This window comes from Sander lucioperca, chromosome 7 (assembly GCF_008315115.2).
Source record: "Sander lucioperca isolate FBNREF2018 chromosome 7, SLUC_FBN_1.2, whole genome shotgun sequence".
Taxonomy (NCBI): Eukaryota; Metazoa; Chordata; class Actinopteri; order Perciformes; family Percidae; genus Sander; species Sander lucioperca.
In genome coordinates, this window is record NC_050179.1 from 40,869,384 (window position 1) to 40,882,968 (window position 13,585).

General features: G+C 41.6%; 1 protein-coding gene across 2 annotated transcripts in view; it reads left to right on the plus strand.

Annotated features, from left to right (window-relative positions):
* zfpm1 (zinc finger protein, FOG family member 1) overlaps positions 1 to 13,585 on the plus strand; it is a 122,025-nt gene that overhangs the window by 48,198 nt on the left and 60,242 nt on the right. The window contains exons 1-2 of one of the 2 annotated variants that reach the window (XM_031285345.2): positions 7,920 to 8,207; positions 9,140 to 9,277. In XM_031285345.2, coding sequence (XP_031141205.1) covers positions 8,147 to 8,207; positions 9,140 to 9,277 — 199 coding nt within the window. In that variant the 5' untranslated portion in view covers positions 7,920 to 8,146. Of the gene's footprint in view, positions 1 to 7,919; positions 8,208 to 9,139; positions 9,278 to 13,585 lie in introns of those variants that run through there. The other variant, XM_031285344.2, reaches the window with a different exon arrangement.

Consider the following 13,585-nt stretch of genomic DNA (forward strand, 5'->3'; position numbering starts at 1 on the left):
TTGTTTACATGCAGTTTAAAAAAACAATTATATTTGGGTTAAGGCAATACCCCGATTTCTCAGACGCCATGTAAACCCCTTACCCCCGTTAAAATCCTAGTTCTCATACCCCGTTAACAGAGGTAGAGAACTCCTTCAGTAACCGGGGGATTACTCCATGTGTACACCTTAATGTGTCGAGAAGGCTCGACACAACATGAGACTTTGCTCCAAGTATCACCAGGGGCTCTACACCTTAACTCCAGCATTGACAACATTGTTTGTGTACCCAGAGTTTACTAAAAAGAAAGGTTTTGAACAACTCACCGTGGCTCTTGTTGTTTCCGGCCACTACCACCTCGGCAGTCAAAACGAGGCGATATCAAAACAAGTAGCCACAGATTTAGTATATCCCGTGGTCACCGGTGGAGTTAAGTTAAGTGTAGAGCTCCTGGTGATACTTGGAGCAAAGTCTCATGTTGTGTCCAGCCTTCTTAGTGGTTTAAAAATAACTATTTTGAGGCTAGCATAAAAGTGCCCCGAGCACTCCCATTCAAAAGGCCATTTGACCCAAAAACTAAAATACGGTACATCTTAAAAGTGGCACTTCCGTCCTAAATATGCTTTTAAACGAAAGTTTGACTCGGGTACATTCACAGAAAGACTCTAGGTTGCATTTTGGCGCGAGTTAGGCTTTAACGGAGTATGATCGGTTTAAGTGTCTGCACATGCCCCAACTGCCCCTCCCCACTCCCCTGGAGTGGTTTATGAACCGGAAATGATGCGTCAGCGCTGTGAGTCGTAGTCGTTGCTATGATACCATACAACAAAACAGCGCTACCTGACTCAGCGGGCCATCAGCAGTAAAGAGTCTGTGGTCCGTCTGTTTTACTCCCCACGGAGGCAGCAGCAGACACCGGGAGATGACTACACAGATTGTCCATCTCTGGGGCTGTCAACGCTGTGTCTCAGCAAAAAGGTGGAGGGACTGACCAGCCCCCGCTGCAGCCGCTGGCTCTCAGTAGCTTGCTAACTTCACCTGACCCCATTAAAGATATAATCATCTGGCGAGAGCACCGTGCTTTCCTACGCTGTGACAAGAGTGTGTGAATGAAACATTAAGTTGTTGCATTTTACTAATTTAGTGGCGGATGGTGTAATTTTGACATAGGTCTACCGGAAGAAAAAGCTAGTTGTGTGTTGGCAGAGCGTCATCTACTGTACCGGAGGTAGAGTTACTCCGTCATTCTCCCCATTCTTCCCCGCTCATGTATATGGGGAGATTCACTAATACCCTGGTTACTGCTGTGCATGTAAACACACTGAGTGCATGGCTAAATTGGGGACGTTTTGGCCAAATAACTTGCAGACATCAACTGTAATGTCTGCTCACACTCACAGTAAAATCATCAGGAAAACATCCAAATGTTTTACCACCCTTATTTTTTGGTGTCACACTGACTATAATAACAACCACGCACTGACAACGTGCACCTCCTCTTGTAAAATAATCCAGATGTTTACTGGCAGTTATTATTGGTTATTACCAGATTTATCTCCCCATCAAGACTTGACGTCTTTCTTTAATCAACTGACGTCTACCTGTTATCTGTCAGGAGACAGTTAACGTCACCTAGAGACAACAAAATCCGCCGAAGAACCACACAGTTTTGCACATGTATCACTCTTTTATCTCTATTGTGTCTAAGGGAAAAAGAAGAAAAAAAAACTTCTGTGGATCAATCTTGGCTTCAGTGAACCTGCCCCCTCATGCACCTCTTATCCCGAGCCTCCCCCCTTGTACCGTGTGATAGCAGAGTTTTCAGTCATATTCTTTTGACTTATTCAAGATTTCACTAGCTGTGTTTTTTTAATCTAAAAAATTCCTGCTCTTGTGAAATTTTGGGGCTGGAAGTGATAAGCGTCTGTTGGTTGGCTTGGTTTGATAAACCCATGGAAATTCTGTCAGGTGCTAATCGAGACGAGATTAGAGATTAGCTGTGTGTGTGTGTGTGTGTGTGTGTGTGTGTGTGTGTGTGTCTGTGTGTTTTTGAGGTGAGGAGTGGGTTATGTGTGTATTAGATAGAAAAAGATAGAGAGAGAACTCAGGCAGACTGCACATGTGAGCAAGTTTGTCTGTCGATAGCAAACTGACTTGGCGTCTTTGTTTCTTCACACACACACACACACACACACACACAACCCTCCTCCCCATCCCACTGTTGATTTACTCTCTCTCTCTCTTCTCTGGGGTTCCTCGGTTGCCCAGCGCTGCCATTATCAGTTCTCTGTAAATCAGCCATGTTTGACGAACCTGCTCTTTCAACCTGGGATCAATACCAGGTCTTTATCTAGCAAGAGCTGGCTAATAAAGGCAAGGCCTCTTATCCACCATCTGGGGAGAGAGAGAGAGAGAGAGAGAGAGAGAGAGAGAGAGAGAGAGAGAGAGAGAGAGAGAGAGAGAGAGAGAGAGAGAGAGAGAGAGAGAGTAGCAGGTCCAAGCACTCTGTTCTCTCCATCATACCCACCTCCTCAACCTGACAGAGAAAGCCAGTATATTAGTGCTGATATAATGAATAATCTCGCTCTCTCTCACACACACACACACACACACACACACACACACACACACACACACACACACACACACACACAAGCATGCATGCATGCACATACACTCAACTTTATTGAGGAAGACTTGAGCATCTGTTCAGTACATCTCTCTCTGTTGTGGTGTTTTTTTTCTCCTCTATTTCTGAGAATTCTTGCTCTACAGTTGCAGCAACCTGCCGAAAAACAAGTGGAGGTTCTTTTTTTCAAAATAAGGCAATCATAAATATACATCACAGGAAACCTGATAAAATCCACTTCTGGCCAGATTAGTCAGCATGTGACCTTCTTTTGAACTCTAATTGTCGTGCCCTTGTTTTGACCAATCAGAATGCTTTTTGTAAAATGGCAGTTTTTTTTTTTTTTTTTTATCAATATCTGATCAGTGGTGAGAGAGGAAGTGTATGTGATGCACAAAGAGACGCAGGATCTCTTCTGGTATTATCATGATGGACAGATATGGACTGTACACATGCAGTATTGCTGCAATGATTACTGATTAATGAGTTAGTCAATCGACAGAAAATATGATAGTAGAACACTTTTTAAAGTAATTTATTACAGGAAATTAAGAAATATGCTAAATTCAGCTTCTCCAATGTGAGCATTTGGTACTAATAGGTTTGTGTTTGAACTGTTGGTTTGACAAAATGAGCAATTTGAGGATGTCTCCTTTGGCTCTGTGGAATTGTGATGTGTCATTTTTATTTTTATTTTATTGCCTTTCACGGCAGCTCGATTTTCCCACCATCACACAAATCTGTCTAACAAGTAATGTGTTTGTATCTGAACCACCAGCGGTTCGGACCAATCAGCATCCTTTAAGGAGCAACTGGCAGCTAGACACTTGGGTTAGGCATTGTTGTAGTCAAGACCACCTAAACCGAGTCACCAAGTCATTACCAAGACCCGAGTGTGTCGAGACCAAAACGTAATAGTCCAAGACCAAGACGGGGCAAGAACTAGGGCAGCACGATATGAGGAACATATCTAATTGCGATTATTTTGACTGATATTGCGATTGCGATATGATTCACGATATTGGTTGGAATTATCTTTTTTTTTCATTTTCATTGAAAATTATTAACATTGAAAGAAATTTAAATGATTATAGTGTGATGTTTGTGAGGATCTGTACCAAACAGGTGTTTTCTGTAGTCTGTAGGATAGGATTTGTAGATCTGGACGTCTCTGCAGCACCACAATACTTCATTCAGAATGGTTTGACACATATTTTGCCTTTAACAAATATTGCGCCCCTCTGCGATTTAGATATTGCACTAGTCCATATTGCGATTTTCGATAAAATTGCGATTAGGCAGATCGATAACGTTAGCTAGCTAGCTTCGCTAGCATCCCTTACACTTAGCTTACCTTTCTTTATGCTGCCGATAAAATGTTAGATGGTCCCAGCTGTTACAGTCAGGGTTACAGTGCAGAATGTACACACTGCTGTGTGTTTTCTTTTAGATGGTGTTTTGCATATAAACCCTTTAAAAATAAAATGTTATTATCGAGGATTTGGCTGACATCTCCGAGACAGCCAGAGCTTTTTCTCCTGTCACCTACATTCACCTTGGGAGTGTGTGTTCCAGGGGTTAACAGTTGTTCCCTACAGTTATGTTCCCTACAGCTTCATTTAGACATGGCATGGCCCTGAGAGAGAGAGAGAGAGAGAGAGAGAGAGAGAGAGAGAGAGAGAGAGAGAGAGAGAGAGAGAGAGAGAGAGAGAGAGAGAGAGAGAGAGAGAGAGAGAGAGAGAGAGAGAGAGAGAGAGAGAGAGAGAGAGAGAGAGAGAGAGAGAGAGAGAGAGAGAGAGAGAGAGAGAGACAGACAGACAGACAGACAGACAGACAGACAGACAGACAGACAGACAGACAGACAGACAGACAGACAGACAGACAGACAGACAGACAGACAGACAGACAGACAGACAGACAGACAGACAGACAGACAGACAGACAGACAGAGATTGAAGGTTTTTGTTTACCACATTTGAATACTTTGGAACACATTTGTGGAACACTACTAATTGCATTGAACATACATTTGCATACATATGAACATGATATCTATCAGTAATGGAAAAAAAATATTCACTTTGTAATATTAATTCCAACCATATTTGGCCTACCTGGGCTCCATTACCAGCACTAGTAATGGTGGTTATGCTGACAACCTGTCTACACCATCTCATGGCAGTCTGACGGAACAGATATGCTTCATTTTTTTTAACCAATTTGTGTAAAAAACTAGCGCATTACTTCTGCTTGTTTAGCTTCTGACTTACTGCACGTGCATCACTACATTGATTGTGTATTGAGCTGTGAGGTTTGTCAGTGTGCAGCAGTAGTATGGCTGAATAGATGCAGTGTAGTCGCTGGCAGATGACTGCAGTTGCTACTGACATTGCTGCTTCTCTAGCCGGTGTGTAGAAGGTGGAAGACTTGAGGCTCCATACCTTGGTTTTGTCCACATCCTTTTTTAAAGCATCATCTGTACCACCAAACTCACCAACGTGGAGATACTGTATGTTGAACCCCATGTGTGAGGGAAAAGATATGTAAAGAAAAGATGCAAAAGACAAAAGGCAGCGTTACAATCAGAGAGACAGAAATGTATAGAGGGTTCGTAGAAGTTGTAGAAGAAGGCGAGATTGTTGGGTGACTTTGCCCTGCAGGTGTGACAGGGGAAGTTCAGCTTATCAGATTGATGGAGACTGTCTCGCTATAGGGAGGGGGAGGTGGGAGCCACAGAGAGAGGAAGGAGGGGGGTTTGGCAGAAAAGTGTCTGTCGACTCCTCCTGATACCTGCCTCCATGTCTGAGATGATATGGGAGATAATATTGATAATATTAAACGCAATAACTGTGTCTCCAGCTCCCCTCCCTCGCTTCAGCCCCTGCAGGATAAAATCAATGTGCCATTCAGTGTGATTTATAGCTGAAAATAATGGCACTGTTTAGGCAGGGGGGAGGTGTGTATAGGTCTGCTTGTATGAGTGTTTGCATGTGGATGGGGTTGAATGGTGGACGTGGCGTGAAGATGGATGGTGTGTGTGTATATGTATGCATCTGCTTTTCTGTGTGTGTGTGTGTGTGTGTGTTTGTGTGTGTTGATTTATTTGACGATGCAGATCCAGTCTCTCAACTGTTACATTAATAACTGCGTAGTGTGGGGGCGTCACGTGGTTGCGGGGCGTTTATGGCTGGTATCGATCAGGCACTATCGCTGTTTATCGGAGTGGGAATGCAGAGAGAGAGAGAGAGAGAGAGAGAGAGAGAGAGAGAGAGAGAGAGAGAGAGAACAGGATGAGTAAGGACAGAGCTGGGAAGGAGGAAGTGGAAAAAAAGGGCAGAAGTTAGGAGGAGGAGGAGGATGGTGATCTGAACAAAGGTGCAGAAGAAATGTGCAGAGAAAGTAGATTAACTGATTTTTAGAATATAGAGGGTTACAATGATAATGTCATTGTAACCCTTAATTGTCAACTATTAAATTAATCGCCAACTGTTTTGATAATCGGTTTGAGTCATTTGTTTTTATATTCCAGCTTCCTAAATGTGAATATGTTCTAGTTTCTTCACTCCTCTGTGACTTTGAGTTGTGGACAAAACGTGAACATTTGAGGACGTCATCATGGGCTTTGGGAAACACTGATCCTCATTTTGCACAATATTTTGTTGTTTTAGACCAAACTAATCAAGAAAATAATCAATCAAAAGTCGACAATGAAAATAATTGCCTCTTTTTTTTAACCAAACACGGAATTTTCTGAAGCTATGGATATATTATTACATTGTCGTGTTTTCTTCAGCAGCATTTGTGATGTTGTGTTTTCTTAACACATTATCACTCTTAACATTTTATTACCATCAATGATAGAAGTAGTAAGTTAACGCTGAACAGTTTCAAAAGTCACAATTGAGATTTGCATTTGCTTAAGTCAGTATTGACTGAAATGTGCTCGTACCTAGCTGCATTACATCCTAGTGATATAAGTGTTAGGGCTGCACTTATGAGGAACATGTGAGATATGCGATAACGTTGTTGAATATCGCAGTAACGATATTATTTGCGATAAATAAACAGATATTAAAGTGTGCTTTTAGTATTCTGCTTTAATACAAAAATTGTTTATAGAATTTAAAACAAACGAAAGGAAATCATTTCCAACATTGTTTCATTGAAGAAATTGGACATTGGAGTGAATATAAAAGGCACCACTAGAAAAAGGATGACAATTACATTTTAAAGTGCAGTGTTCTACTGGTCTCAACCTTTAGCAATGTGTTTATTGTGCCAGTTAATATTGCAATGCTGATAAAAAAGCATTATATTGTGCAGCCCTATTGAAAATGTTACTTAAGTAAAAATATGTAAGTATCATCAGGAAAATGTACTTGGAGTATAAAAAGTAAAAGTACTCAATGCAGAAGAATCCTCCCATTGTAGTGTGTGTAAAGGATCCAACCAGTTGTGTGTTTAATGGTCTCATCATCTCAGCTGGACTTACTAGCTGCTAGTTTACTTTAGAATCAAACATCAGATTTCATAAATTACATGTGTTTTGTGTGTAGGAATCTTAATATGTAAAGTAACTAGTAACTAAAGCTGTAACAGATGAATGTAGTGGAGTAAAAAGTCCAATATTTCTCTCTGAAATGTAGCGGAGTAGAAGTAGAAAGTGGCATGAAAAGAAAAGACTCAAGTAAAGTACAAGTACCTCAACATTTGGACTCAAGTACAGTACTGGAGTAAATGTACTACCACTGTACCCTAGTACTGAACACCAGGACATTTTATTATACAGTTAAAAAAAAAAAGAAGAACTTTAGTGCTCTCTGGTGAACAAACACTGCAATGGAGACAATTCTTTCCATCTCATAGATATCTTTTGGATACTTATGAGTCAACATATACACAAATACTGTATCTGTGATGAGCTAATATCTGTCCCGCTGTAGTCCAAACCCATCGCGAGAGTCTAATCGAACATAGTGCATTTGTTTTTAATCAGGTGGACCTCCCACAAAAGGGTACAGCTAGCTTTTTATGTACTTTTCCTGACTTTAAGCTACATAAAAACATCATTATACACCAGAAGTTTTCCTGAATCTCACTTATGGCAAAAAAAGAATGGTAGAACAAATGTATGCGAAGTGGGAACAAATGGGATAATTTGCCTAACACATAGTGTGCAATTTAGGGTATGATTTTGTGCCATTCTTCGTTTTGATAGAGATGATCTCTTCGACAGTGTTGGTGCTTCTATACCCTGCAACTAGTTAGTCTGGGAAGATGAACTCCATTACACAACACTAACTGCATGGCTGCGTTCTAGCCAGTAATAGAACTAATTGATTTAAACATGCAATTAGAAACACATTGCTTGATAGTTTTTAGAAAAGTTCTCATATAACAACTGAAATGTCCGCGTTAAAGATTTGGGTCACTTTATTTTGCTGCAACTACAGTGAAAATGATTAGACATTAATAGTGAAATGTTTGTGATCCGTTTCCATGCATTCAGCTTTTGAGTCACCCTAATCCTTGGCCTGATGATGATGATGCAAGACCAGAGAACAAGAAGAGCGAGATCTTCAGCTCAGATAGCCAGAGGTGCTGTGATGTAACTATTAATCTAATCTAACTAATCACGAGTCCCGCTAATAGGGAGTGACCTGGCAGTCTGATGAAGCAGCTGATACCAGCTGCACAGGCAAAGTTCAGGGTTCACATATGTGCATGCTGGATAAACGCATCATATACAGTAAACGCACACACACACACACACACACACACACACACACACACACACACACACACACACACACACACACACACACACACGTGCACACAGACATACACACACACATACACACACACACACACACACGTGCACACAGACATACACAGACACACACACACATACACACACACACACACACATCTCTTTGATCAGCGAGTGGGAGGCTCTGTAATCAGCTTGATCAATGGCAGGGATATCAATGCTGATTAGAGGGACACAGGCAGCCTCAGTCTCTGCCGAAGGTGTGACAGGACGCGGGGATGAAGGGGGAGGAGATGAAAAGATAGAGGAGAAGAGAAAGACGAAGGAAAAGACGAGACCTGCCTACAGTGAAGAGAAAGAGAGGAAAGGATGGTTGGCATTGATGAAGAAAGAATGAAAACTGGGTGGAAGATGGATAGAAAGAGAGGAAAAAGAGGCGAAACTAAAGGTAGAGAGTTATGACGTTTTTGATGAGTCTTTGATTCTCCAGAGTTGCAATGAGAATCAAAGGAGTCCATCTCTGTGTGGCCAGGTGCTGTGTTACACAGCTCAGGGAGTCATTTCACTGCTGCCTTTGATCAACAGACAGGAACAGCCACTGCCCAGACACACACACACACACACACACACACACACACACACAGGTTTCAATCAATGTGAGTTTTCGAAGGCCAATTTCAAAGTTTGGGATAGAAGCTGCCAGTAGTTGATAGTATGTGTAAGTATGTTTTAAATGGGACTGTTTGTGTTGTGTATCCAGAACCCAGGACACAGGACTCTCGAGGAGGCCCCAACGATGAAGATGAAGACGGGGAGGAGCAAGGTCCCACACACAGTGGCGGGGAGGAGGTAGAGGAAGGGGAGGAAGAGGAGGAGGTGTTACAGTGGAGTGGTCCAGGTCAGTACACTCACAAGGGTTCTGGGCAGCCAGTAATCATGTCATAAGGTGTTTGGAACTAACCAAAACCAAGGTACTGACGCAAAACAAAAGTGAACCGGGATTTTTGGTCTGAATTCATTTGAATGTTTGCGTTTACTCACAGAGTGTGAAAACGTTTAGTTCTTTGTACCTGCACAAGTAGCACTGATGACGAAAGGTGTTCACATTCTGTGTCAAACCACACTTCATGGATTGGTGAGCATTCATATTGAAAATGTAATTTGCTTTAAAACTCAAAGTAATTATTTACAACTACCTGCACTATGCGCAAAAAGGACATGTCCACGGTAAAGGGATCTCACTTAACCTGACTCCGCCAGATGGATTGCTTGGCATTTGCTCGACATATCCATCTGGGAACTTTCCGTTGGAGAACTTTTGGGAAGGGGCGAAAATACTGGTTAGCTGATTGGATAAACCATCTGTCTGTCACCACCTATGTTGGTGATAGACGGGCCAAATCAACCAATCAGATCAACAATATATCAAACTCTTGCTGAAACCAGTCGGGAGAAGAGCAAAAACATCTTTTCCTCCGAGAAAAGCCTCCAGTGCCGTTTTTTGCTCTTCTTTCAATGAAGGAATACTTTCTAATTCGGATAAAAGTTGCGCGATAGCTACGCTCATCTCATCCGTGTAAGCCACCATGTTGTTTAGACTGAACAGTTGCTTCTCGTTGCGTCACACCTAAACCCGCCTCAAAACCAACGCTGATTGGTCGGTCGTTTGGCGAACGGCTCCAATTTTTCTCTATCTCAAGATGCCAGACTGATCTGCGAGTGGAAAACTGGAGCTCGCGAGATCAGGACGGTCTCACGAGGCTAGATCTCACTAAGGCCTATAGTCAATTTCAAATTTAATCAGTCAAGAAATGTGCTATATTTGATTTGATTTATCTCAAACAATCAACAGTATGTTGTAATATCAGGGAGGGCACTTCATGTCCAATGTAGCTCTCACACTTCATGTGAGCAATTAATAAACAGAAATAGCCTCCTGGCCTCACACCTTTTCCGATATTTGCAAATCCAGCATTTTATTAAGTCTTGCTTGTCTACATTTGCAGACATACCGCGGTATCACACACTCAAGACTAGAACTAATGTTCGGCCAAGAAGCAAAAGAGAAGTGGCAATCTTATACCAGACTCTGATTAGCCAAGAACCAAGCAGCACAGACAGGTCAAGAACTGAGTGGGAGACAGAACTGGGGGTGTCCCTCACTGAGGAATTCTGGGAATCATGTCTCGTGAACATTCATAGGTGCTCAGTGAATTTGAGACATAATCTCATACAATTTAAAGTAATACACAGGTTGCATTACTCAAACAAAAGTAAGCAAGATGTATTCCAGTGTGTCAGCATAAAGTAATAAGTGTAAGAATCAAGAGGGCACCCTCACACCAATTTTGGACGTGCCCTAGCCTCCACTCATTCTGGTCTTCTGTAGTTGATTTCTACTCAAAAGCCTTTAACAAGCAGTGGACACCCAACCCCCTTGTAGCCATTCTGGGGTCTACAAATGACACTGCTGTGAACTCTGGCAGGGACAAACGGCCAGTGTATCTGGGTACTGTACTGGCTAAAAACTTATATTGCGATTATGGAAGTCCGATGCTCTGCCTTCATTTTAAATGTGGTTAAGAGAGCTGGGCGAAGTCCTCCATCTGGAGAAGTTCAGATTCACGAATGCAGGGAGGAAGAGTGTGTTTGATAGGGCATGGGGACCTGGGCTCAGGGAAGAAGCTGTGGGATGAGGGGTGACATATATTGATAATGTAATAGTGGTGGTTTCAAAGGTGGTTTCAAAGTGGTGGTTTCTCTCTTTTGACTCCCGGTTTGCTCTTAGGTCTCTTAACATAAGTCTTGATATTTGCTACTGTGCCTCACCATAATGTAGTCAGAATTTGCCAAATAATTACAATTGCATGTTCTTGGTTGCTGCTTTATTGATGTTATTGTATGAATAAGAAAATTAAAAAATAATGTTGCTTGTATGAACAAGTGCAGTCTGTACCCAATGTTGATCTGCAATAAATATATTTTCAACAAAAAAACAGTATGTTGTAAAAGAAGAAAAGAAAAAAGAAATAAATACACAAACATAGACAAATCAATCCAATTTTATCAACAAACAAAAAAAGGATACGTTAGAGAAGTTTTGAACAAATACCAGCTACTGGACGTGTGTTATTCAGTTGGATTGAAGTTAGTTTAAAGTTTTTATTGACCAGCTGGTGAATTCTTTTGTCTGATTTCAATCATTATTTATGCAAAACAGACTGAGCTCTGTTTGTAAGGTGGCAGCATCAACATTGCCTCAAATGACCAATTTCCTTGGGAAACCCTGCATCCTCAATGTTATTAGTAACGCCTGCCAGGCTGTTCCTGCTATGGCAGGTGATAGAAAAGCAGTTGCTAACTTTTGTTCTTAACTGTAGTGTTGTTAGTAGACTGCACTTGTGTGGTTTCCATTTTTCATTCAACTTTCTAACCCCAAGCTTATTGAAATCCTTTTTTATTTAAAGGGATACCTCACCGATTTAGCATTAAGCTTTGTATCAGGAGAAACACGGTAGTATTTTTGAATGGCCGTGCTTCCCTCCCTCATGTCCCCTGAGAGGGGAGATCTCTGTATTGTGGGGCTGGAAAAAAATCTTCTGATGACGTAAAACGACGATTTTTGCGTCATCAGAAGATTTTTGCCCAGAGGCAAAGGACTACAGCCAGTACTAGGAGCTACTTCTGCATAGCCCATAGGGGGTTGGCTTTTTCCGGAGAATGCCGAGGTAAAAACGAGTGTCAGCCATCTTGAATCATCGCTTAGCTTCTCAGCAGAAACTGTTATATAGATAGATTTATTCATCCTTAAGGAAATTTTAGAACAATTATGTGCATTCAAACTACCGCACACGTGTACCACCGGGATACATTGGTACAGATCGGAGAATATGTAGGACACTTTATTACAGACAGAATACTAGGGCTGCAACTAACGATTATTTTAATAATCGATTAATCGATGAATCGGATAAAAAAACAAAAAACAAAACATTAATTTACATCAACTCAATACATACTTACATGTATGTTGTTTTAGTTAATAGTTGTGTAAAGGTTATACCCAAAGAGCAGATACACACACACACACACACACACACACACACACACACACACACACACACACACACACACACACACACACACACACACACACGTTCACTTGAAGCTCATTCATTAAATTATTACCATCATTGTAGTAAGTGCGAGTTAAGTTCATTTGTACACCACATTTAAACACAGCTTAAGATGACCAAGTGCTATAAAACAACTTTAAAATGAAATTAAAAAGTACAACACACACAAATATATACGTCAACAATAACTGATATGGGACAAAGCACAGAATATATACATGACAATAGATTGAAAAATGAATGGGCCAAAAAAGGCGAGTGAATAAAAACGTGTCTTTAGTCCTGCTTTACTACTGTTATTAACGAGCTAACGCTAGCTTGTCATGCTAGTCAGCTGGATAACGAGTAAACACCAGCACCAGAAGAGAGACGTTACGTTCCTCACTTCAAAATGGAACAAAAGTAGGATTGTGTAGTGACTTTACCCTGCTGTTGAACTCCCTTACTCCTCATCAAGGACTCCAACATGTTTACGTTTTAGGTGCTGAATCATCACCGTGGTGACCGTGCCATGCCGTGTCGCTTTTGCTTATCTTGCAATTAACACGTTTTCAATTTATTTAGTGTGAATGCTCCCACACCTTGGATGACTTAGGTCGTACTGATTTTTCTGCCTCCGCCATGTGTTTCAGAACAACGTTAAGGGTCTCTCTCTGTATTTCCTCTACCCCCGATCTGCTCCTTTTCTTTTCTTTCGCTCCGCGCCGCTCCGCACGGCACTCAACTCAATTGCTTTTATCTCTGCGACTGAGTGGCGTGTCGCGCGACACAACAAATCGATAATGAAATTCGTTGCCAACTTTTTTAATAATCGAATTTTATCGATTTTATCGATTCGTTGTTGCAGCCCTACAGAATACTCGACACACTACGTGAGCTTCGCCTGCCGGCTATGGAGACCAGCGGTGTTGCTTAATGCCTCTGGCCGGTAAAGGGACATCATCAGCGGGGAACGTTGAACGAATGTGTCGGTGGAAAGCTAACGCTAGCCGGCCACCTGTTTCATCAATCCTGCAAAGTGTCTGCTCATTAGACAACAAACTGGACTACATCCAACTTCAACGAAACTC